The following is a 25154-nucleotide window of genomic DNA, read 5'->3' as shown; positions in this document are numbered from 1 at the left end:
ATGAAGCCTCCTAACAACTGAATGACGTGTTTGATCCAATTTGCAACAGATCAGACCTACAAATTGATTTTATGTTTTAACTTGCAAATAACAAAAACTGAACAATATCTGCCTTTATCAATATCAACACTTCGTCTATATCATTCTCATCTCATATGTGCAAATAATCTCCATTTGTATAGTACCTAACTTAAACATGGAAATTACAGTAAAGCAAGAAAGAAAAGAGAAATGTAATGAAAAGAAAAAGAATCTTTTAATTCTAAACAAACAAAAAAAGTCTAAAAGTAAATCCTTATGGAAAATTAAAAAACACACTTGTAGTCTTATCAATTGAAATCCTTCAATCTTTTCTTTAGCATGTCCATAGACTTCCTTCGAGCATTTTGCTTTGGGTTTCGATTTGAAAGGCTTCCAAACAACCTATCAGGAGAATCTTTAAACTTCTCACAAATGGTAGCAACCTTTTTATAGTCTAGTGCATTGTAGTATTTCTCCCTTATCACTGGATTCATGAAATTCTCTGGCTGGTTGCTTAATAAAAGGTTAACCAGTTGTCGAGATTCTATCAAGAAATCTCTTAGCCTAGTTTCCTTGGTCATCTCAATCAGTCCAGTGGTATAGAACCTGTCATCTACAAAATTCTCAAACACCTTCAGGTCAATATCAATGCCCATGACGGCATTTGCATTGAACCTCTTCACACTGTCACATAGAAAAGCTGTGACGATTGAGTTGGAGATGTGCTCAAGTGCCCCAGTGCCAACCTTGAATAAGGCATCCAAAGGCAAGATTTGCTGAGCTGTGGACAAGACAGTGTCGAGGTATATCACCACTTCATTTACATAGTCATTTGGGTTCTGTGGAACCTCCTCTGTCGTCCAATTGATACTCTCTAGTGCCATGAACTCATCTAATTTAGAGTTAACAAGGTTCAACAGAGCATGATAAGCTGCATCTCTTGATGTCTTCAGAACCACCTTGGCATTTAAACTAGAATGGTGCCTCTCAATTGTTCGAACAGGGACCCCACAATGTTGAGCTGCCTGCTGCACAAAGAGATCACAAGCCCTCTCAAGAACAGCTATGTTGGCAGCAATCTGCATTGCTTGGGAAACACCAGTTGTACCACTGTAGATGGTTCTCAACAGAGCTTCATTCAACACATCTATTAACAGCTTGTCAAGGTATTTCTTCACAACATCATAGAAATTCATGCGGCCCCCATAAGATAAGTAACTCACAGAATCCTCAATGAATGATCGAACAATGCGACAAGCATCAGGAACAGTGGACGAGAAGGGTGCAATGTAAGGGAAAGCTGGCATTATATCTGAGGTTTGGAGATGAAATGCCAAAACATTCTTGTTGTACTCGTATTCTTTCTTCATTACCATCTGCTCATAAGTATCATTTGCAAGAACATCAACCATTTGGCGCTCACACTCCTCTAACAGAAGCTCATGATATTTGTCCCTACTGTTGTCAAGAACCTCTAGTAAGGGACTAACTTGGTAGCCATAGTGTTTCAGAGTCACTCCCACAAGAGTCACATAGTGCTTGATCAGAAGCAGATGGCTTGCTGTATCTATACGAGAAAATTGTTCCTGCAGTAGTGATGTGATCTTAGAAATAGCCGCTTCCCATATGGTCTCCACCTGATTAGAGGACAATAGCCCTACAGCAGTACGTAGGACACGGTCCTCCACTATGAAGTGCCCTGCAATTTGAGCTAGGAATGTTTGATGGGATTCAAGAAATGGTTGTGCTGATGATATCTGTAAGTCCAGATTGAGTTGCATCATCCGATTGTTATAGTAATAGTCTCGAAATTGGTCTTGGATCCCAAGACAACGATGAATGTGGAATGCCTTATAGACAGGAGTAAGATCAAACTTGAGAATTAACTCTTCATCTATCTCCTCAACATCTAGCATATATACACAGTCACCTAACCCTGCACGGCTTTGCTCCTCAGCTTCCCTCTGACGAGCCCTCATCTCTTCTTCCCTTTGACGAGCTGATGCAGTCTGTCCTATGGCTGTTTGTCCAATTTCCCTAGCTTTGCTCCTTATATGAACCAACCACTCATTGAACTCAGTACATACCTTCTTCTGAATATGTGATTTTATTGCTGGTATTCTCTTCTCAATCACCCTTCTCAAGGTCTTTGCATGAACATCTTGCAAGAAATCTTTCTCTATTTTGTCAAGAGTCTTAATAGCAGGATAGAACCGACCTTCACTTACATGCTCATTGCACTTCACACAGAGGTATAGGATTTCAACACAGTTCTTTGACATCATTATAGCTTCAGTGACATTCTTCTTGATTGAGTATGACTCAAGGAGCTCCTCAAGTTTCAAAAGCAAAGAGCTCCCAATCTCCTGTAGCCGAAAGTTGTCACTTGAGAGTTCACCCTTCAACTCTTCGGCATCGACCAAGACACCCCGGAGCTCATCAACAGCAAGGATGAATTCCTCATAGTGGAGCCTGCATAGCTCCTCAATTTCAACTTCCTTTTTCTTTACAACACTCTTGAGTTGATGCAAGAGAGACTCTGGCTTCCCCATTTCAAAAGCATGCCTGACAATAGGACCCAAATCCTCTCCATTCCCAATTGAAGTGAGAAGAACCAAGCCTTCTCCAGTATCTGCACTCTCAGCAACAGCTCTTCTCTTGGTTTTCACTTCCATGGAACTGATATTAGGGAAGAAATGAAACAATTATTAGTAAATTTAGAACAAACCAATCAAATTAGGTTCTTGAAAAATCCCTCTTCAAGTTCAGTGGGACATCTTCAAGTAGCTAGATGATAATGACAAATACAACTACATGCAGATGAGATTAGAGATGTCTACAAATTAAAAGAGACTTAGGCAGTTGTCCTTGTCCTCACCAAAGCTTGTTGAAAGAAATAAATGTTTCTAAATAATTTTATTTGTAAAACGTAGATGTATCTTTTCTAAGAAAGAGCCAAATCAAACCAAAAGAAAGAGGGGGAAAAAAGAAAATCGGAATTGACCCAATTACTTCTGATCTGATGTGCAATCTACAATTTGTAACTTTTTAGAACAAATAATTACTTGATTTACTTTGCATGCCTTGATTTAAACCAATAACTTCTGACCCATGTCCATCAGACTAAACCCAGCCTATATAACTCAAGTACGATTACCCATCAATTATCAAGAATCAGGAAAAAAAACAAATTCTTATTCATATTTCTTTCAAATATAGATCTTCAAACCTATTTCCCTGCATTGCATTAGTGTCTTTCTAGTTTAAATAAATTCAGAAAATTATATCAACTAGTTACTTATTTTTGTCCATGTATTAATCGGTGGGTCGCAAAAAAGTCCTAATGAGGTGTTGTGTTCTCATTTTTCACTCCCAAATGCTAGACAAGTGATTTGATTTAAACGTTAAAAATACCATTTGATTGGGAGGATTTTTTTTTTTTTGAGGTATATTGGGCGGATTTAATTTGAAACAAAAGATTGGAAGCACCACAAATTTAAGAGTGTAAGTCGATATCCTTCACTATTTTAAGATCTCTTTTTAGAAATTATGGGATTGCACTGAACTAAGTTTCTAAACTATCTCCTCTTTTGTATGAAAAGCAGAAGGATGGTAATTTGTTGGTTCAGTTGGAAATAGGACAATTTTTTTTTCTTATTTTGTTTGGTTTGTTCATTTTGTATTTTATTTTATTTTATTTTTTTGGTAACGCAACTTTAGTTTGGTTTATGGAATTTCATGGAGGTTTGAATCAGACCCAAATTCAAATGGCTTGTTCTCATCCGAATCAACCATCAAGAACAACAATCAGATCAGAAAAGAACTTAGGTACAATTACCTATAATCAATCATCAAAGAATAATGAAAAAAAAAAACCAATTTCTTATTAATGTGTTGGGATCCATAAATTATTAACAAAAACAATAAAAAAAAGAGATACAAGATCAAATAAAAAAACAACATCAATGACAAGAAGAATCCAAGAGGGATATAGATAAACCAAACTGCAATAAATTAGCTCAAAAGGATTTCCTTTATCGGGTTCTAAGAGTTGGAACTTACAGGTGAAAACAAGAGAAAGGCTCTGTGTCTTCTAAGCTAGAACGTCGAGAAACCCATGGAAATATGAAGTTTTTTCTGTCTTCTTCAAATACTATACGTAAATCTACAAAGAGAGGAGTCGATCTCTTCTCTTTTTCGACCTTTCTTTTCTATTTTGTTATTTCATTAATATTTTGTTAATTTATAAAGCCAGGATATCGGGTTTTAGTATTTCCATGTTATCCACCTAAGTTGGACTGCTTCAGCGTTCAGCCCAAGAGGGAGAACCCAATTCAATGATACCTCAAATAATGCCAAGAATTAAGGCAATATTTGGTTACATCTTCTAGCATTACTCTCTTCTGACATCCCCTCCTCCAATGAATGAAATACTGACATACAACCATTGAAATAAAATTCAGAACATAACATGAACTGATTTCTCATTTATGTCTGTGTTTTATTGGTGGATCGCAAAGGAATTCTATGACCAAGGCTGCAGATGTGCTCTTCCTGGTGTGGCGTAAGTTTGGTGGGCTGGGCCAGGTATGAATCAACCCAAACCCAAATCTAAGAATTGGGCCCAAGGCTGGAATCTGGATCAAGCCCTGAGTTGTCCAATCCAAGCCTAACCAGTATTAACATTTGATATACATGTGTGTATGTACAATATATACATTATGTATGTGTATAGTTGGGTTAGGATTGGAGTTACCTTAGGTAAGCAAATGCAAAGTATTATTTGGGCCCACGCTTTGCCTGAGAACCAAAAACCTAAGCCCAACCTCAATAAATTGCAAGGTAGATCAATTTGGGCTTGGCTTGGGCCCGCCAAAATTGCATTCCTATACACATTGTAATGGGTTATGAGCATGGGGATGTTTGAGGAAACTTAATAAATAAATAAATAAATATATATATTATCTTTTAATTTGAGGAGGCAGTACTTTTTCTTGCTAAAGGAAAATAAGGAAATGTATTATAAATTAACAAAGTTTTATAAAAAAAATATTTAAAATCATACATCGTCACAACAGAAATATCCAGTGACAAACATTAAGACTTGATTGAAGTATGAATAACCCTTTTAGTGAGCTTCTTTACTTGTTGTAGCTTTTAATGTTTCCAATGTAAGCAATTATTCCAAGAGATTTTCCCCTTTTATGATGAGAATTTGAGAACGAAATGAAATCAGAGTGATCCAAGGCTAAAAGCCTAAAACCCTTCTTTTTGTAAGTGATGTTTTATTTGAGAGCTTACTAAAGGTGTAATGTGGACCATGTTTCCTGGTACAGCTGACATTTTCATGCAGCCTACACTGTAGCAGCTCATGCCGGCACAGCCCACATTTTCCGTGGCCCACAGGCCAGGCTGGGCCAAGCCGGACCATATTATTTCATTTTCCTTCTTTTTTGTTTTCACTACAAAAAAAAAATCAAAAACTCAAAAAATAATGAAAATTGAAGGAAAAATGACAAGTTCAATGATTATAACAACAATTTGAAGAAAAAAAAAACATCTTAAAATTTTATTCCACATGAATACTCAATTCATACAATAAAAATATAAAATGATAAAAAATTGAAAAATTACAATGAAATTGAAAAAATTCTATAACAAAGTAGAAAATAAAATTTTGCAATGGAATTGATAAACTCTACAAACTACTTCCAAGGTACAAATAAAATTGAAATTCTAAAAATTTACAATTAAGCCAAAAAATTTTCTCCAAGTCCCACTTTCCTCTTCTTTTAGTGATATATTGGATGACGTGTCATATCTTCCTTTATTGTGCAGTCCATCTTCAGCATCCAATCAATTTCTCACACTTTATTTCCTATGCTAAAATAATATTTCAGTGCTACTATGAACATCAGAGGGATTAGTAAATCACATGCGTTAGTGACAAGCATTGGATAATTATTTTCCTGTGCTTTCTAATAGGCTAAAATATCAAATTTTCCTATGTTGGTCATCTAACATTTTGAAGAATTGAATTTGAAAGAAAATTCATTTTTTTTTAAATAGGTGAATGCACCAAATAAATGAGATATCATTGCTTCAAATGAATTTTAATAAACCTTTTTACATGATGTGAAAGATAAGAGTGCATCCAAAGATAATAATTTGCATACTCTTTTAAGCATGGTTTTCTTAAAATATTCTTTTATTAGTTTAACTCATAATTTCGGGTATTTGTTTATCTATATGCATGGACTTTTGGTTTTGTTTTTGAAATAAAAGCAACTGCCACATCAGCAAAATTATATGCTTTTGCTAACGTGGCAGTTATTTTTGTTTTAAAAAACAAAATCAATCATATTGTCCAACCCTCCCTAAATTTTTTACTCCCAAGTCCTTATTTTCAAAAAGAGGGAGGGGATACATAGCTTTCATAGATTCATCCACAGGGTAGTTGGATTTCCTGTCAAAGCTGTCATTATCGAAACCCTGGACCCATATACAAAGATTGCCTTACGTTTGGACTCTGGAAGTCCGGAGTAGTTGGGTAGGTGCTGGGCCTAAAGGTACTCTCAACTAAGCAGGAAGGTCCGTGGGCTAGGCTTGATGAAGCCCAAATTCACAAGCCCTAATGAATCTTAGCAAGGATATTTAGGCTGTGCTTGGCTTGCTTTCAAAGAATTAATTCTGGTTCTTTGTCACAAAAAAAAAAACCATTTTCACTTAAAACTCGTTCTTCAAATGATAATTCTTTGGAACAGAATTTTAACCAAACAAAACCTTACAATCTGCTCCTATTTCTACCACATTTAATCCAAAATTTATTCCAATTCGCATGACCACCCCAATGATTCCCTCTTATTCAATTTTCTTTGACCCAAATGCGAGAGCGGACAATTGGGTAATTAAAAACTTAAATCACATGCAAAGTGTCTCTCTTGTTGGAAAAAAAAAAAAAGAAAAAAACAAAACAAAGAGATAAACAAAATCATGCACACTGACTAAACACTCCCTAATGCTTTCTTTTATATAATTTTTCTAAAGCTTCTTTTGTTTTGTTTTGACGTAAAGTCTAATTTATCCCTTCTGATTCAGTCAGTTCTCATCCATTTTTTTACATGTGGGCCGTACTAATTGTTCCACATTAGGGAAATGCAATTGGAAATATAATCGGTCCGTGTGGGCTCCAAACCATATATGGGCCCTACTTTTTGTTCCACATGTGCTGTTGGTCCCACATTTGGCCCCCTACCCCGTGGTTTCATGTCCACATGTGGGTCCCACCTTTTGGATCCGGTGGGCCCCACCGTGAACATATGAACATTATGCATGCAGTCAGGCATTGTTTCCATTGGATTGGTTCGAGTCTTCTAGACAAAAGGTCTTGATTACGGATTTACGGTACCGAATATATTGATAAGCAATCAACATGTATCACCCAATTGGTCTCCACTCGCCAGTCTCCACTTTCAGATTGGTTCAAGTTTTTCGGTACCATACCTCTCCGATATTACAAAAATTTGTAGGCCTCCTGACTCCTCGTATCACACGTTCCGATTTTCGAGCTACCTAGCCGTTAGGCATCCCCGCCCGTCGCCACCGTCCGTACACATTACGCTTTGTCCACGTGGCAACCGTTTCATAAAAAGCGACGAAGCTCCCCTGTTTCCTCCTCGCGCAACATAGAAGCTACTAAATCACCATTTTAAAAATGCGCCGCAACTCACGTATATACATTAGATTATTTATAAATATGATTAATAAATAATAATCTCAATTACATTACATCGCGGAAGTTTGACTCGAATCCTGCATTATTTTCTTCTAATTCACTCCATCTGTCAAGCTGACTCTGGATCGCATTTCTCGGATCCCCTTTTCTAACATGCGCCATACCCAAAGTACACCACGCAGAAGTACATCTTAGCAGAAAACATGCATTTAGCGATAAACACCATCGAACAAGTTAGCATACTCCCCCAAGATTTTCTAACCTACACCTTGCTTGAGTGAAGTGAACACAACGTGACAAACCGGTCTCTCGACTCTCGTATCTGCTGCCTTTCCGGTCTCCGCTCTCCATAGCTTCACTTCGCCGTTCAAGGTTCACCCCATTTCCATATCGTTAAATAATATAATTATACGCGCAGGTTAGTAAAATTAGCTGTGGATATACTAACTTGCGCTAGAACGACCACGGAACGCAATGCCGCTTCGAGTTCGAGAGGGTGAGACACGATTACACGAAACACTAGCACTCGACGCAAACGCAAGCGGCGCGTCGGATAATGGCCGGCAAATCGGCGCCTCTACTCCACTCGCCCGCAGCGTAATCGAAAACCAAGACCAATCCCTCCTTCAACCCTCTACAGCTTCTCCCACTTCGCCTCAGTAAATCATCAATACACCCTACCGCCTGCACCAGAACCACCTTCTCACCAACTCCCACGCAGCAGAACCTAACTGTACTGTCGAGTCTCACCTGCGCCGGCAGCGGCGGGCTCTTCATCCGGCACCATTCTCCGAACCCACCGCTCTTCCTACGCCCATCGTACCTCCAGAATGAGAGCTCCACGGCATGGCTCGCGAGTACATAGATGTATCCCCCCGCGGCGCACGCGGCCACCACGCACCCCCCGCCGGGCACTGCACGGCTCCTCAACCATGCACGCGCCTCCACATCGTACAAATCCATGGAGCTGGCATATACGTGGGCTTCTGAGCCAACCCCACGTGTAGCTTCCGCGACTCCGCCTATCTTCAGCCCTCCGATCGAGTAGAACACCCCGTCGACAGCCGCGCCGATACAGCCATACCGTCGCCTTGGAGATTCCGCAGCGACACGCCACGTATCCGTCTCCGGGTCGTACTGCTCTACTGCCGAAGTGCGAGAAGCGCCGCCTCCGCCGGTGACGTAGATTTTGCCAGCAACTACGGCCGCGGCGAACTTCTTTCGCGGGAAAATCATTGGGGCCCTCGAGGTGATTACTCCAGTCCACGTATCGTATCGGATCGTAGCATTTCGGCCGATGATGTAGATGTGTCGGCCTATCGCCGTCAAACGTGCGTGGGAGAACGATCCGTCGAAGATTTCTGGTGCGACCATCTCGACGGCTGGAAAGGAAGTGGTCCTCCATGAAGTTTCGTCTCCGATACGGTGCATTGTGGCGTACACGCCGTAATCAGTGAAGGCAACGGCGAAAACCGTCTGACGGAGATGGCCGAGATTGCGGCGGAGATCGTAGAATCCGGGGGAGTCGAGAAGTTGAGACCATTTTCTACAGACGAGAGAGACAGAGGGGAGGGAAGATGGGGAAACCCTAGATAGGCATTCGAGTAGGATGTCATCGGGGAGGAAAGAGAAGGTGGTTTCGTGCTTGTGGTGTCGGTTCTCCGGGCGACTCTCCGGCGGATTCTTATCAGATATTCGGGTAAGAAGGGTCGGGCCCCGTCGAGTTTCGTGCTGGGGATTGGGGAAGCAGGACTTCACAAGCCATGAGAAGCCACGAGAGTTGCAGCTCTCGGCCATGGCTTGAGGAACGAGCAAGAAAGCGAGACAGCGAGCGAGAGAAAAGACTGTAATTTTTCCGATTTTACTGGGGATTTATAAAGGAGAAAACGTTCATGTCCTCCAAGATGTACGTAGGTTCGTACCCCCGATGGTCCCCAGTTTGAATGGACTTTCTGAATTAGAGTAAGTTACGAGGAGCATCCAACGGCGAAGATTTAAGGAGAACGTACTTCTCTAGGAAGCCACAGCGCAGCTCAAAGGTTTATTTATCCACATGCCTTTCTTCGGTTGAACGATACATAGAGGAAAATCAGAGGATGTTGGTTATTCTGTCATCTCAACAAAACTAACGCTTGGGATTACATGATCTACTCTTATTACGTGCGTAGAAATATGTTATCACTGCTCTCCAGAACGGGACACAATAAGCCTCCAGGAAACTGCCATTGTTTACGGAACATGATTGGACAGTTTAGGTTCAGGAAGGAATCTCATCTCAACAATGGAGCGGGTCGGATCAATCCGGTAAGAAAGATGGGCTCTTAGCGTAGTTAAGTCTTCAGAGTGAAAACTGAAAACTGAGAATGTGAGAAGTCAGTAACTTGGGAATCGGGTCCGGGTAATATTATCCGAATGCCCGTACAGGGAGGGACCTATAATGGATCAGAGCTCGATTAATCATGTAATTTGTCTAGCTTAGTGGTAGAAAGGCTAGAAGCCAAGAGTGAGAGATATGGGGGTCCATGATTCCAAGGCCCATGTCATTGTCAGGCTGAGTGTACCGAAAAGTCACGTGACCATGAGGAACTCATGCATGTGACCCAGTAGGAGACAAGGGAAAGGGCCCAGGCCAGCAAATAATAATACTCTCACGCTGTTTCCATGTGACCGTGATATGGAGAAACTACAAAAGCCAACTGTGTCTCCCTCTTTTCTCTCATTTTTCCTCGCTGATATGATTCGGCGCACATACACCTCTCGATCTCGCTATTATTTATTGTTCGGGTAAATTGCTTCGACTTCGAGGAGAGTATCTTTAGGTCTAGCTCTAGCAGTCTAGGGCCACATTAGGCCTAATTGTCGTCTAGGGCCTCATCATTTGCCACGTGTTGGACAATGAATGACCAGACAGAATGGACCACTTACAAAATGGGGCCCACTCTAAAAATCAAATTTGTCTGACTTGGATCATGAGTCGAATGGTCCAACATTTTTAAGAACCGGACAGCAAAAAACCGTTTTGGACTAATACTTACCCGTTCTGATGGTCCAACCGTCCGGTCTGACCCAAGTCTAAGAACATTGCTAAAAATTGGTGGGACATCTTTTTATCTCGTAGTAGTACAATTATTGTATTTTGTAATGTGAATCTTTTGGGGGCCCATTGAATAGCTAACTGTGGAACATGTGGCAATTTATGGGTTCCAGATCATTTAGTTGGCCCTTTGGCCCATATCCAAGCCTTTCCATTTCCCAAAACCTTCTCCATCATAGAGGTTTCTGAAAATGGACAAACCATCATGGTTGAGGGTTTTCACCTTTTCAAAGAGGATTCCTCCCCCAACCTTTGAACATTCTGAGCAAGAGAGCATGTATCTATCCTTTAACCTTCTGTCTCATAAAGCATTGGATTCTGATCAATATTCTAGGTGGAGAGATGCTAATCCTAACATGAGAAAGATAAGGGATGCTTTATATATTATCTAACAGTATGACCGTTTCTGTCATTCTACATTGGTTGTTGAGGTGTTTTAATGGCTACAAAGCCCTTACATAGCATTTCCCCTTTGAGTTCAGATAATTAGATACACCAATATCCATATAAGGTAATTTACATGGACCAAAATAACCTTACCTACCAAATAAAGAAAAACTTCAATATATTAAAGCTGATAAGCTTCGAGCCTACCTTCTCTTACTTGTCCCCACATGGAATCTCACTGTAGTTGAAGCCTCATCTTAGTAGTAAAAAGGTACTGTTCATTGGGTCATTATCATTTAGCTTCTACCTACCATTGGGCATCATTTAATAGGAGATCATCACTTGGTTAATCTGTATATATATAAACAAAGCGGTCAAGAAATTTTTTCATTTTTTTGAGTTTTTTATTTTTTTTATTCCATGTCATTTTTTAAACAACCAATGAGATGCACTTTCCAAATAAACTAAATAATCTCTTTCCTCTAAATGATCTCTAATTTCTATTTATCCTCTCCCCTACTTTTTATCTATATCTATCTAAAGAAAGTCTGGATTAAAAAATTTAAGAATTATTTAAATATTATAAAAAAATTATATAATAACTTTAAAATATTTGTTAAAAACAAAAAAAAATAATTTTATATTTTTAAAAAATATATCACAAAATTATGTATTAACAATTTAAATTATGTTTTTTCTGGATTATCAATTTAAATGTTCTTCAAATATTTAATAATATGTAATAGCTTTAAATAAATAAAATTAAAATAAGAAAACAAATTAAATATTTATCATAACTAGATTTTAAATAATTAAAATAACGAAATTATATAATAAATTTAAAAAAAATTATTCAAAGTAGAAAATTAATTATAACATAATATTGAAATTAATAATAATTTAATATATTACAAAATTAATAATGAAATTATGTAATAATAGTATAAATTATGATTTTATGGATAATTAAATTCAATAAATAATTAATACTTTAAATTTTAAATATTTTACATATTATTTAAGTATTTAAATAAATAAGTATTTTAAATAATAAAATATTTAACACAACTAGATTTTAAATACTTAAAATAAAGAAATTATGTAATAAATTTAAAATAAAATCCTGAAAATTAGAAAAATAATTATAATATAATACTGAAAATAATAATAATTTAATATTTTTACATAATATTGTAAATAACTAATTTCAATTATATCAAGTAATAATTTGAGAAAATAAATTTCAAAAAAAATAATATTTATTTATGATAATTTTAAACTCTTAATCTGTATTTATTATATAATTATATATTAAAATTAATATTTATTGCATTTTAGTAATTATTTATTGTTTTTTGTGATAAATGTATTTTCAATGATTATTATACATTTACTTTGTTTTGCTATTTAATGGAAAACGTTTAATAATATTATGTATACATTTAATAGGAATCCCCAGTTGGGGTCAGGGATGGGGATTGAGGTCCCCGTGCCACCCCAACCCCGATTATATATATATATATATAATGTTATTTATATTAAATATAATATTATATATATATATATATCAAAACATATTTAAAACATTACCTATAACTTAAAATTTTTATTTATTTTAAATAAATTTATTTAAAAAAATACTATTATCTGAAAACATTTTGGGGATTCGGGTCCCCATGGGGAACCCATCCCTGTCGGGGATCGGGGATGGGGGTTAATTTCATAATCAAGGTCGGGGACAGGGAATATGATCCCCACCCCGTTGCCATTCATACACACCTTATAGTTTTACATATTTACTTAAACCTACCTTAAAGTTTTCATTTTACTAAAACATCCCATATATTTTACAACTTATTTACTTAATCAACCTTTCATTAATGAGTGTTTGTTTTGCCATTAGACCCATGATTTTTTATTCCAAAAATACCGTTAACACTTTTTTGTATAGAAAACAAAATTGACCAAATATAGCCAATAGAGTGGTTGTCGTGTTTTATTAAGGGCAAAATGATATTTTATTTTTATTTTCTTTTGGTTAAATTTATTTAAATGAACACTAGGGTCAACACTGTCATTTTTCACTGTCATCTAATGGAAGATTGATTAAATCCATTGCAAATTATAAGTGATATTTTAGTAAAATGCTAACTATAGGGTAGATTTTAATAAATCCATGAAATTATAACAGGTATTTTAGTAAATGACTATTTCTATTATTTAACTTTCGCTTAATAAATTCTGTGCATCGCACGAATCTCCACTAGTTAATGTATTAAACTGAACATGTTTTTGTTGCTAAACAGATTACCAGAAAGAAAAAGGAATTATAATTAGTCAAATTGGACCCAGGAAATTTTCCTTGGGGGCCCACTACACAGAAATCCCAAAAACTTTGATGGCCCAACTTTGCTCATGATAAGGCCTATGTTTGGTTTTTCAGAACTTTTGGTGGGCCATGCCTGCCCCTCTATCTAGTTATCTCTTTTCAAGAATCTCAACTTCTTATTAGTTATTAGCAATGGGCCAAAAAGTGTTCTCTGGAATTCTGAATACCAGGTTGGGCCATTTCCAACCCCCTATAGTGTACTTTGTCTGAACATGGAGGCCCTACAGCTCAACCAGAACAAATCTGCAAACTTGCTGTATTGAATTCAAATGCCGGATTTAACATGTAGGTTTAAACAGTATAGAAATATTCTGCCTTGGTTAACCTTGCCAACTGTAAAAAATAAAAAATAAAAAATAAATAAAGAAAAAACTTTACAAGAAACAACAAGGACAATACCTTTCATGGGTCTAAGAAGGAAGGAGTATAGAAACTTTGTTTCTTTCTTTATTTTGCTTTTCCTGTAAAGGTGTACAGAGTAAAGCTTACACTTGTTTGTAGAAAGAACTCAAAGAGAGAGGAGGGAGGAAGATTAGGGAGACATGCACAGGGAATGCACAGGAAAGATTGTCATTCATGTAAGGAGGCACTTGTTGCTGTCTCTCACATATCCTAAGCATCAGTGGTTTGTGTTTGAATCATCTTGCAGGTGCTTGAGGTGAAAAAAAATGGAATAAAACCTCCCCCCACCAGTCATTGGGTGGCTTTCATATTTCAGGCTGATATCTCTTTCTAAGGGGATGTTTGGTACAGTGGTATTGTGTTGTCATGGCGTTTTGGATTGATCAAATACAAAATTATAAGAAGTACAAATATGTGTCATTTCAACATATATGTTGCCAAAAAAAAATACAAACTTGTGAGAAATATGTTTTCCATATATATGTGTCATTTCAACTAGAAGAATGCATGTATGTGAAACATCAAATTTGATATTTTGGGTAAAAATAGATATTTGTATTGATTAAAAAATCTCTCCCAAAAACTTATATTGATCAACTTAAAAAGTAATAACAATGCAACACCACTGTACCAAATACCTCCTTAGGTTAGTTTTAAGAGAGTATAAATATTAATGTTTTTAAAATTGATTCAGAGAACGAACTGGTCAGGGGTCTGATTCCTGGGTCGAATGGTCCGATCGTCCGAACTGAACAATCGGCCCGTCCTAACACAAAAAATAAAAATAATTTAAAAAATAAAAAACAGTTAAAACCATTGAATGGTTCAACCGCCTGGATCAGCAGTTTGTTGACCAATTCAACGTTTTTCTTTTTTTTTTGCAAAAATCCGATTTTGGAGAAAAACGGAACCAATCACCTAACCAATTTCTGATTTTTCTGCTCCAATTGTCTGGTTTTGAAAACCACGAGAAATATAGACAAAATTTTTAGCCTAAATATATGAATGCTCTATAAAATTAAAAAGCAAATTTGGAAATAAAAGACAGAAATTGCTTTCCAAATCATGCATTGTTGGTATTATTGTTCTTGTTCCATTTCAATTTGAGAGAGAGAGAGAGTCTTGTTGCGTAAGACTAGGAAAAGACTTGACATGAATAATAATTCATCACTTTGAGTACCATATTTTCCATAAAATCTTCACTAATGCTAGAATCACTATCTATCGTGAAACTTTATTTTCAACTACTAATGGGCTATAATTACATCTAGGAATTGGGCAATAGATGTTGGAGTATTATTTTTAGTTAATTCCATAAAATCTTCACCACTATACAGACCCCATGCTAATATAGGTATTTTTGTTTGAGCCTCACTATACGTTACATATAATCCTTGCAACATCCTGCAGGCTGAATTAATTTAGAAACTAAAATTAGATTTCATTTGTTATTAAGCTTGAGTTTGGTTGTAATACGAATTTATTTGTATTGATGCAAAATTATGGTAGTGCAAATTATGATTTATTTTTATTTCAAAATTTATCTTATTTTGTTTGATTGCAATAAAAATGAAGTAAAATAAGACTTGAAACAGAATAAAGTAAAACCCAAAATAAAATTAAGCTAAAATTTACATTCTTTTCATTTGCACTCCCATGCATTTGTAGTAGTGCAAATAAAATTGCATCGCAACCAAACATAGTCTAAGACTCAGTTTGGAAGGAGTACAAACACAAATATGTAGAGTGCAAAACCTTGTATTTTGTATTATTTTGTATATATTTGTATTGTGCGTATTTATATTTATACTCTTTATTCCAAATTGACCCTAAGACATGAACTAACTTGTTGGAAGAATGGGATCATCGTAACTTTGGAGGAAAAGCTCTAAGGTGCGTCTGAAGACACCCCCACTTAGTTTCACTGAGTTTGCTGTTGGGTTACAGGAAAATCCGTTCCCATGATACAACAGAGTCTTGGGCGAGAAACTGCAACCAGCAAAGTTGAAGAATCTCCAGAAAAACCTTATGTGAGTATGAAGAAAATGTAGGTGCTGGTTTAGAGAAGGCACCTTGAACAGTCACAATTTAAAAAGTAGTTAACAGTCATTAACTGTTAACTTTGAATTGTGCCTCTTGATCACACCCGATCGAATTGTGATCGTTGATCACCCGCATGGAAGTGCGAGCAAAGTGCGCCTCTAAAGCGCCTCATTGCGTCGCACACACGTGCGCGCGTGTTGCATGGTATCAAACCCCCATACTCTCCTCTACTATTTCTAAGGAGTGTAAATCAGCTCATATTGAAATACTGAAAACAAAACTTATAATTTTCCAATGTGGGACAAGTTCAAAACTGGGTTTTGCAAGAGAAAAGCTAATTTTTCAATCAAATGTGTAGGTGCAATTTCTCATGTAATTGACCAATCAAACCCATTGGATTTAATCTCTTATGAGATTAAAATCCAACACTTTCCAACTTGAGTTAGGGAACAATGATATCATGATTTTAGAGTTAGAGTGGGACCCAAACAATTCTACATTTTATGTTTTTTTTTATATCATTTACACCTTTTTTTCCCCAAGAGCGAGGTTGGCCACATGATTGAAAGAGAAACCTTCTTGTCGGAGGGATTTTCTCTGATATATTTATATTTAGATGATATGGGATATATTTTAAGTAAATTTAAAGAGGTAAATAAAATTATATACTCAAGTAAAGATTTTCACGATGTCCGTTGATTTTGAATGATTATAAAGCTCTTCATATCAGCATGCATGGAAGGAAACATTTCGATCTAGACACTGTGTATATTTCTCTAAATTTAAGCATGAAAAGCATTTAAAACATATACATTAAAGAAAGTAATCAAGTAATAGCCCCAATAGTATTTGAAAGTAGATATGATCTAAAACGGATTCATTAGAGTGATGGGCTAGGTCTTGAATGGATTACATTTATCTAATTGATGAGTGTATTAAGAGGTGATACTAGCATTAACCATCCAACCAATTAATTCATTAGAGTTCCATGCCCATATTTTGGTAACATTGTTGTTTCACATTTAGGACTTCAACTAATCCATAAGTGCATCTTTAAGGTTTCTAACCTCACATTACTAATTTTTAATAAGTCCACATAAAGGAGGGCTGTATCAGATTGGCAGCCAACATCTAAAATTTTTGCCAAACTCTTATGATCATGAAACCTGAATGGTCTTTTCATGTTAAACAGAATGGAATGGTGAAACAAGACTCATGTAACTGACCTCACATGAATTAGGGTTTGGGAGAAGGCATACATGATGATGATGATGAATAAAAGTCAATTGCACAGTTTTCAATTATAAAAGAGTCATCTAACCAAAACCAACAGTGTAGGATCTATTAGAATTATAAACAACCGAAGAATTAGGAATAGTCACACTTTGTTATTATACATAAATAGGAAGCCCAGAAAAAGGTATATAGAAAATCATGTAAACACATTAATAGTAACCGATAATGATTCATTTGGTAATCTGAGTGTTCAGAGGTAATGCAACTAAATAAATAAAGTATGAGACAAGGAGTTGATAAAATGATGAAGGCCTCGATGGGTTGTCTCCTTTTACATGTAAGGGAGGGTAATATACATATTACTAATGGACCTGTAAGAAAGCAATGTACACCTAATGAAAGGTCAACTTCATAGAAATGAACCCAACTTTGTTATATCCAATTTTATGGTTGGAATTACAAACAAATGTTACTCTTTTGCCTCCATTACCAAGGAATTCTAGCCCTGAAGTTAATTAGGTTTTGCAACATGAGGGCTGACATTGTGATAATTTCAGATCATCTATGTAAATATGAGATTTAAAAAACTTGATTTCTGGAGGTTGGATTTCCTTTGTGTTAATGTCTAAATCATTACCTCAAAGAAGAAATGATAGGTTTGATTTTGTAAGAGGTGATCCAAACATGATTCAAATGTCTCATAATGATTAAAATATCCTTCTTTCTTTAATATAATAGATAATCTAAGAAACAAAAAAAAAAACAGATTTAGTTTTTAGATATAAATCTATAAAAAAAAGCTTTTAAGGCCCGTTTGATTCACGGTCAAAATCGGAATCAGAATAGTCTATTCTCATAATTTATTTGGTTCAACAGGAATTGGAATAGAAATTAAAATCAACAAGAATGGGATTTCATTCCCAAGGGAGGGGGATAGAATGACCATAATCTCAAATGGGGGTGGGGGGAGGGGGAATACCATTCCACCAGAAATGAAAATGAGATTTAGATTCCGCCCAACCAAACAGTTGAAATCGGAATAGCCTATTCCAGTTCCAATTTCAGACCCCTATATATTCCAGCCATGAGGTCAATAATAATATAAAATAGTAAAAAAAAACTGTTAATGTGTTACAAGGATCAACAGTTTAAAGGTTGATCCAAATTGGGATTGTGATTGGACCACTGAATCATGGATCTCTCTGATTAGATCAATGAGGAGTGGAATACACTGATTGGTGGCATTTCTCGCTAGTTTTTATACTTTGTCAGAATAACTTCACTGTATGTTGAAATTATATATACCCATGTATCCCTCTTCTTGCCTTGGTAGAGGGGTGTTGACTGAAACTGACTGACTAAGATAACAAGGCATAAGCCACGGATAAATTTGCATAGAAGATGCATAAAAGACACCCCCTTTGGTCATAAACATAATAACTGTTGGGTGGAAAATGATGAAAAGCTTCACCAACAATGAAAAGAGATTCCTTAATGATGCCCCAAGAGAATAAAGGAACCCTACATATTGACCCAACTGGCTTTAATGTATCTATTTTTGAACAGCCAACTCAGCTGCCAGGTGTAAAGAATGAGGCATGAGTGGGACCCCTTTGCCTGTGTAAGGCAGTAATGGGCTACAAAATTTGAAAGGTTTTACCAAGAATAATAATGATGCTTGACTTTGGAGAATAAAGAGAGAATCGCTTTTGCTTTTACTTATGGTAGATAGATAGTATGGAAACTTTGAAGTGGAGGAGTTGATCAAGATCAACTTAAAACGGATTAGATGGGGACCGGTCCAACACTGGACGGGCCCCACATGTGAACTCTTTGTTTAGCAATAAACTAGACGTGGGTAACATCGTGATAGCTACCCATCAACTAATAGCCTAAGCTATGAGGTAGAGGTCTCAAAGGCTATTGTCAAAAGTTCTACCAAACTCATGGACGAAGTTTTGCCTTTGGGAAAAAGAGATTGCCACAGTTTTAGCTCAGGTTCCCCCAAAGATGTCAGAGCCCTGGACCATTTAGATTTGCCAAAATGTAAGAGATTTGGAACATGCACTGAATGGGACTGGCCTTGGGGGCTCACCTGAACCAAATATTTCCAAATAGATAACTCCAAAAATCAGATGGCCGAGGCAAAGGTGGGCCTTGATTCTCATGGACTCAGTTGGTGAGATTGACACTTCTTGTGTGGACAATCGACCTTTTAAGGGTAATGGCCGGATGGGTTTTTGGGAAAATGTATGGACTATGGACTGATGCACCATAACTATAAAAGACACATGGCTCCTTGATTAGGAATACAAGTCGGGTACCTGATTTGAAGACTTCACACTGCATCATGCTTAGGCTTTCGGGCCGGGTCCAATGAAAATTTAACAATTGGCCAATCCAAATCCACACAAATTGCTGATTGAACATTACGGGTGCAAGTCAGGTTGAATGAATTGAAAATTTTAACTACATCAGGCTCGATTAGGGTTTTGCATCCATTCAAAATTTAACTATTGTTCAACCCAACCCGACCCAAGTTGCACTGCTTTGGGACATGAGGGTGCATGTGCAACTGGTAGAGAAGTATGGATCTATTGTCTTGCATGGGTCCACTACAGCCCACCAGCCAGACGAGATGAAACTGGACTGGGGATGGTCGCAAAGAGGCTCTGCTAGAACAGTGAGGTGGTCTGCACAAGGCAATAAAAGAGAGAAAGCTCTCTTGGGCTTTATCTGAGCGGATTGGGTTGGATAGACTGTCTTTGGTATGGTGTTATGACCACATATGTGGTCTTGAGTGATAAGATTTGTTTGGCCATTCAAATAAAATTTAATACTCCTTAACAATTAAGATGGTGTTTGGAAGTGTGGGCGCTTTTTGGGATCGATTTTCAAGAAAAAACGCTCATGTTTTCAAGACTCGTTTTTTACAAAAAAACGCTTCTGTCATGTAGGTAGTGAGCAATACTATACTGTTTGGTAAGGTGATTTTTATCACCGTTTTTTATATATGTGCTGCAGATAAGCACCACATAGGATACACATCAGCCAACCATCGAGGGAAACGGTTCATTGATGCAATTTGACGTTTCTTGCATCGGTGGGGTCCCAATTTACAAGGCATGTCCAATTTTTCAATAAACGCCTGAACCAAACATTCATATATATGGGTGTTTGTTGAAACGCCTATGCGGATCCGACGTGGCATCATTTTTTTGAAAAACGGCCATGGTTCCAAACATCCCCTAAGTTGAGAAATTGAAAAAGATAAAGATAAAAGAAGTAAAGACAAGCTAAGCTTAACGTCAAGCTGTATTTATATGTGCATTGAGTATTGTCAAACTCAAGTATACTGGTATCTGTAAAAGCCTCAAACCAGGACCCACCCAAGCTATAAAAAGTTGAGATCGGCTTCCATCAAGGTAAACCTATATTCACACTATTCTAACAGTCTTTTTCAACCTTGCACTGGAAATATCTTCCCATGAAATAAAGTATGCAAGTATGAAGATATTCTCAATACAAGACAATAAAGGCTGTTTGAACGGGCTTTGCCCTGATTGAACCCGAACTCTATAAAATTGGGCTGACAATAGTCACCGCCATACTTAGAGCATAGGTTGAGTTCGAGTAGGTTCAGGTTTATCTCATGGCCTGTCGATCCCCAGTTGATTCATTTACACCTCTCATCAGTTATTTTTATTTCAAGCACATCAGTAAGGATCCGTCGGTTCAATCTAGATCTACTACTGCCCACGGGAATCTTACCACACCTACTCACAAGCCACTACAGCTTTACATTGAACACATCTTTTCACGAATATATAACATGTAAACACGTGAGATGTTATCTGTACTAATGTGTGGATAAAAGTAAATAGGGATTTTGTGGGTAGGAGATCACCCTCTAACCCTAAATGGTGGTGGGATTTGATCCTCAGCTACAAATATCCGGAGATCCCACGGTTCCCACCGAAGCAGGAAGAAGCACCATCAGTTGATTACCTATAGCAAATTTGAACTGCCTAATTCTTCACCAAACAAATTACAATCCCGGCTTCATGTGTGAAAACATTTAGCTCTTTGCATTTCTGACACAAGTGTCCTTTCAAATATGCTATCATTGAATATACAACCAACACTGTATTGAATGCTTCATTTTTTTTCTCCATCTAACGCTCAAACTTATTACATGTCCAACGGTTGGAAGCTTTAAGGACACTTGTGTCATAAATAAATTTAAGGAGCCAAGGTAAACTTGTTTATATGGGGCCCACCTTAAAAAACCAAAACTGCTGTGCTTCTGTGTTCCTCCCAAACAGGCACTAGGCCTATCAACAACACCTTAAAAAACCAAATACATCTGATGAATAATTAGATCAGGTTTTGATTTGACTTCCCATCCGATTAAAATCCGAATTTGATTGTAACTGTATTATTTATTGATTTTAATATACAAAAGTTATATAATTATATTTAAAATTATAAAAAATATATTTGTATATATAAATTTATATATATATATATATATATATATTATAATAAATTTAATATTAAATTAAGTCTAAATTCAATTCGAACTTATTATGATTCAAATTCAAATCCAAGATCTTCAAATTCAATTGAATTTCAGATTAAATTCAGATACCAGTTTCAATAATTAGACTAGATTCAGATTTACAGCCCTAACAGTCACCTATCAATGGGATCCAACAATGGATCCTTCCAATAGCACTGCGCCTTCACCGTGTAAATACGGACCTCACATGGCAGTTTGTAGTTACATGCTTGAAGGTGTTTATCTACTTTATATTACGGATTCAGCTATGGGCCCCGCTCATAGGTAGCCAGCAGATCCAGAGACAAGAGTGCTTCCAAGAGGGGAGGAGCCGAGTCATTGAACCCTGGTTTGCCCAATTGTTGACTACAGGTGATCCCCAATTGTTGATTTGTACCGACAAAAGCATTCCCATTTTTCTTTGCTGGTTCCCCATATGAACAAAGTTATGTTCCAATACAAAAATGTAGAGTTACATTTTGTATGTATTTATACTTTACATATTTATATATTTATATTTGTATTGCTTCCAAATTGAATCTTAATGACTTTTCTTCTATTTCTTGTTTTTCTCTTATATAGCTTTATTGTTACAATAAAATAAAAAGGAGGAATTGGTTGAACATTTGTTAAATTTTGAATGGGTCCAAATATGTGCCCAATATAGTTGAAATACTTTAACTTAGGCAACACAAATTAAACATCTAGAATTTTGTTTGACCCCACCTGGTACAGGTAGGATTCGATCTCAAGTCTTTGCTACTTGTCTACCTAGAAATATTACCAACTAGCAAATTGGCACTTTTGTTATACACTTAGACTTAGGGGTGTTCACAGTTCGGTTAACTGAACCATGACACTTTTTTGTAAACCGAACCGGTGGTACCAATTTTTCCAATTCTCAAACCGAAATTGAACCAGTACCATCGGTTAACCGGTGGACATTTCTTAAATTTTGAATGGGCTTTAATGCAAATCTGGACTTAATAGGAATACGATTTCTTTAAATCAAGCAACCTGATTTGTATCCGGCAGAACCACATTATTCATCCAAAAATGAATCTTTGTGCTAAAACTAATATTTCATTAATTCTTGTAATGTGCTTCTACAATTTAAAATTTGCATGCTAACCTTGTTATATGAATGATGAATCTTACTCAAATGTTATTTTCTTGACTAATAGTTAAGATGGTCGATCGGCATTTCTCTAAAATATGAGATTAGGATGCTACCCTTGTTATATGAATCTTTGTGCTAAAACTAAGAATTTTAATTTTTTGTAATGTGTTTCTACAATTTCGAATTCGGATCCCCACAAAACCATTCTCATGCCGTCATCACTAGAGATGTTAATGGTATTTGAAAGTTCAATTTTGAATTCAAGATTTGACATAATCAAATCAAATTCAAATAATTTGAATATTATAATCGGTCAAATTCGTATATCCTATTCATATCAGTTAGTTAAATCGGAGATTATTTAATTCATATATATAATATATAAAATATTTAAATGTTTTATACAATTTATATACATAATTAAATTATATAAATAATTTATATCTTTATATACTTTATATAAATAAAATATTTATTTAATTATCTAAAAGAATTAATTGGTCGAATTCAAATTAAATTGAATATTTGAATATTTAATCGAATTCAAATTCAAATATTCATTTTTAATATCTGTCGGATATTGAAGCGATCCGTTTACACCCTTAGTCATCACAGCCCCTTGATGTTGTGCATTAGGAATATCTCCCCATGAATAAAAACATAAAGTACAGAGATGTTCTCAATGCAATGAGCTGTGAGGATGGTGTGAAGACGGTTTTGTAAAGACTGAATCCAAATTCTAGAATTTCAGGCTCTTTGTGATATGGCCAGGCCTCTGTCCTCACCCTGATTCCCCTGAATAATTCCAAAAATAAAAAATAAATGTAATTCTCTTCAAATTTGGTTTTAACTTGAGTAGATCGACTGCTTAATAAGGTGTATATGCTGGGTGAACAGGTTGGGCTGACCTGATGGTGTCTAAGCCCGGCCCATTGTAGATCAGCCTCAGGCTTTACAAATTAGTATGAGCAGACTCTACCAAGGCATATCAGGGATGTCAACGGACTGGTTTTTGATTAGACCCCGTTTGAATCAAAATCAATTTGAATGGATTGGATGGATTAATAAGACATGTTGAACTGTACCAATTCAGATTTAATAGTTTAAACTCTAAAGTATTTATTAGATTGAATTGGACCTGATCCATTTGTAATAGATTTATATTGGATTTAGCCAGATTGAACCAATATCCAATCCATTGGCATAAGATAAGTGTATAGATGTCATTGGACCAAATTTGGGTTGGGCCTAATCTAAATTGAAATCAATATGAACTGTTTGGACTGTCCAGACTGAATTGAATCGGTCCAGAATGGTCCAAAGTATTAAACGGATTGGATAGGACTGGCCCATATGTAATGGACTCATATTGGATCAGATCGATTGGACCAATATCCAGTCCATTGACAACCCTATTGTGATATTGGGCCAAAGAGTAATTTAAAAGCAAAGTTTAAAAAATAAAAAATAAAAGGAAAAAAAATATGGTGATTCCTTACGGGAAAATATTTGGCTCCTACTTGGTTAGAGAACATGCATCCAACAAAAGGCATTTTATAAGTTAATTTCAAGAATTAGGGGTTTAGGGCTTTAGGATTTAAGGCTGTGTTTGGTTTGTATAGGTTTTCCTACCTTTTCCTTCAAACCAAACACAGCCTAAGTTTAAGGCTTTAGGATTTGAGGTTAGTTTTAGGATTTAGGGTTTAAATTTAAAAATACGTGATGGTGGGATGCTTTCATCCAACCATGGTAGGAACCAATTATTTGTAAAATAACAAATATTTGTAAAATAACATGTTAGGGGTTGATCTGAACCAGTACTGTGAATGAATCACTAGTATGACAATCCACGCCAATGATGGGTTGAAAATACTGTCTCAAACCAACCGAGTGGTGGCTCAATTGGTACATTAACCAGGTAGTCCCAGTGGATATGTGGAATCAATTTCCACTATTACCACCTACAGTAAGAGGTGGTAGTGTGGGGTTGGATGATTGTTGGCCTCATGTATTTTATAACTAGTGTGGGGCCTTATCATTGGTTCCACAGCCCACTGAACATTTATTGAGTTCAATTAACCTAAACTCATCTCTGATCCAAATCTAAGCTTATAGGCTTTTCAGACCAAGATACTCATTCCCACAAAAGCTATTCTAGGATTCCTT

General features: G+C 36.3%; 2 protein-coding genes across 2 annotated transcripts; both read right to left on the bottom strand.

The window, feature by feature from the left end:
- Positions 1-237: 237 nt before the first annotated feature.
- Positions 238-4620, bottom strand: SEC15A (exocyst complex component sec15A). The gene is made up of 2 exons (XM_019196497.2): positions 4084-4620; positions 238-2700 (listed from the first exon to the last, which is right to left on the bottom strand). Exon 2 carries the CDS (start codon positions 2694-2696, stop codon positions 330-332), a length of 2367 nt encoding a protein of 788 aa, XP_019052042.1. The 5' UTR covers positions 2697-2700; positions 4084-4620; the 3' UTR covers positions 238-329.
- Positions 4621-7756: 3136 nt separating this feature from the next.
- On the bottom strand, positions 7757-11402 carry LOC104590303 (Galactose oxidase/kelch repeat superfamily protein). The gene has a single exon (XM_010248918.3). It carries the CDS (start codon positions 9551-9553, stop codon positions 8276-8278), a length of 1278 nt encoding a protein of 425 aa, XP_010247220.1. The 5' UTR covers positions 9554-11402; the 3' UTR covers positions 7757-8275.
- Between the last annotated feature and the right edge of the window lie 13752 nt (positions 11403-25154).

Source organism: Nelumbo nucifera, chromosome 7, assembly GCF_055504915.1.
Source record: "Nelumbo nucifera cultivar China Antique chromosome 7, China Antique-T2T, whole genome shotgun sequence".
Lineage (NCBI taxonomy): Eukaryota > Viridiplantae > Streptophyta > Magnoliopsida > Proteales > Nelumbonaceae > Nelumbo > Nelumbo nucifera.
This window is presented reverse-complemented; position numbering and strand designations above follow the sequence as displayed.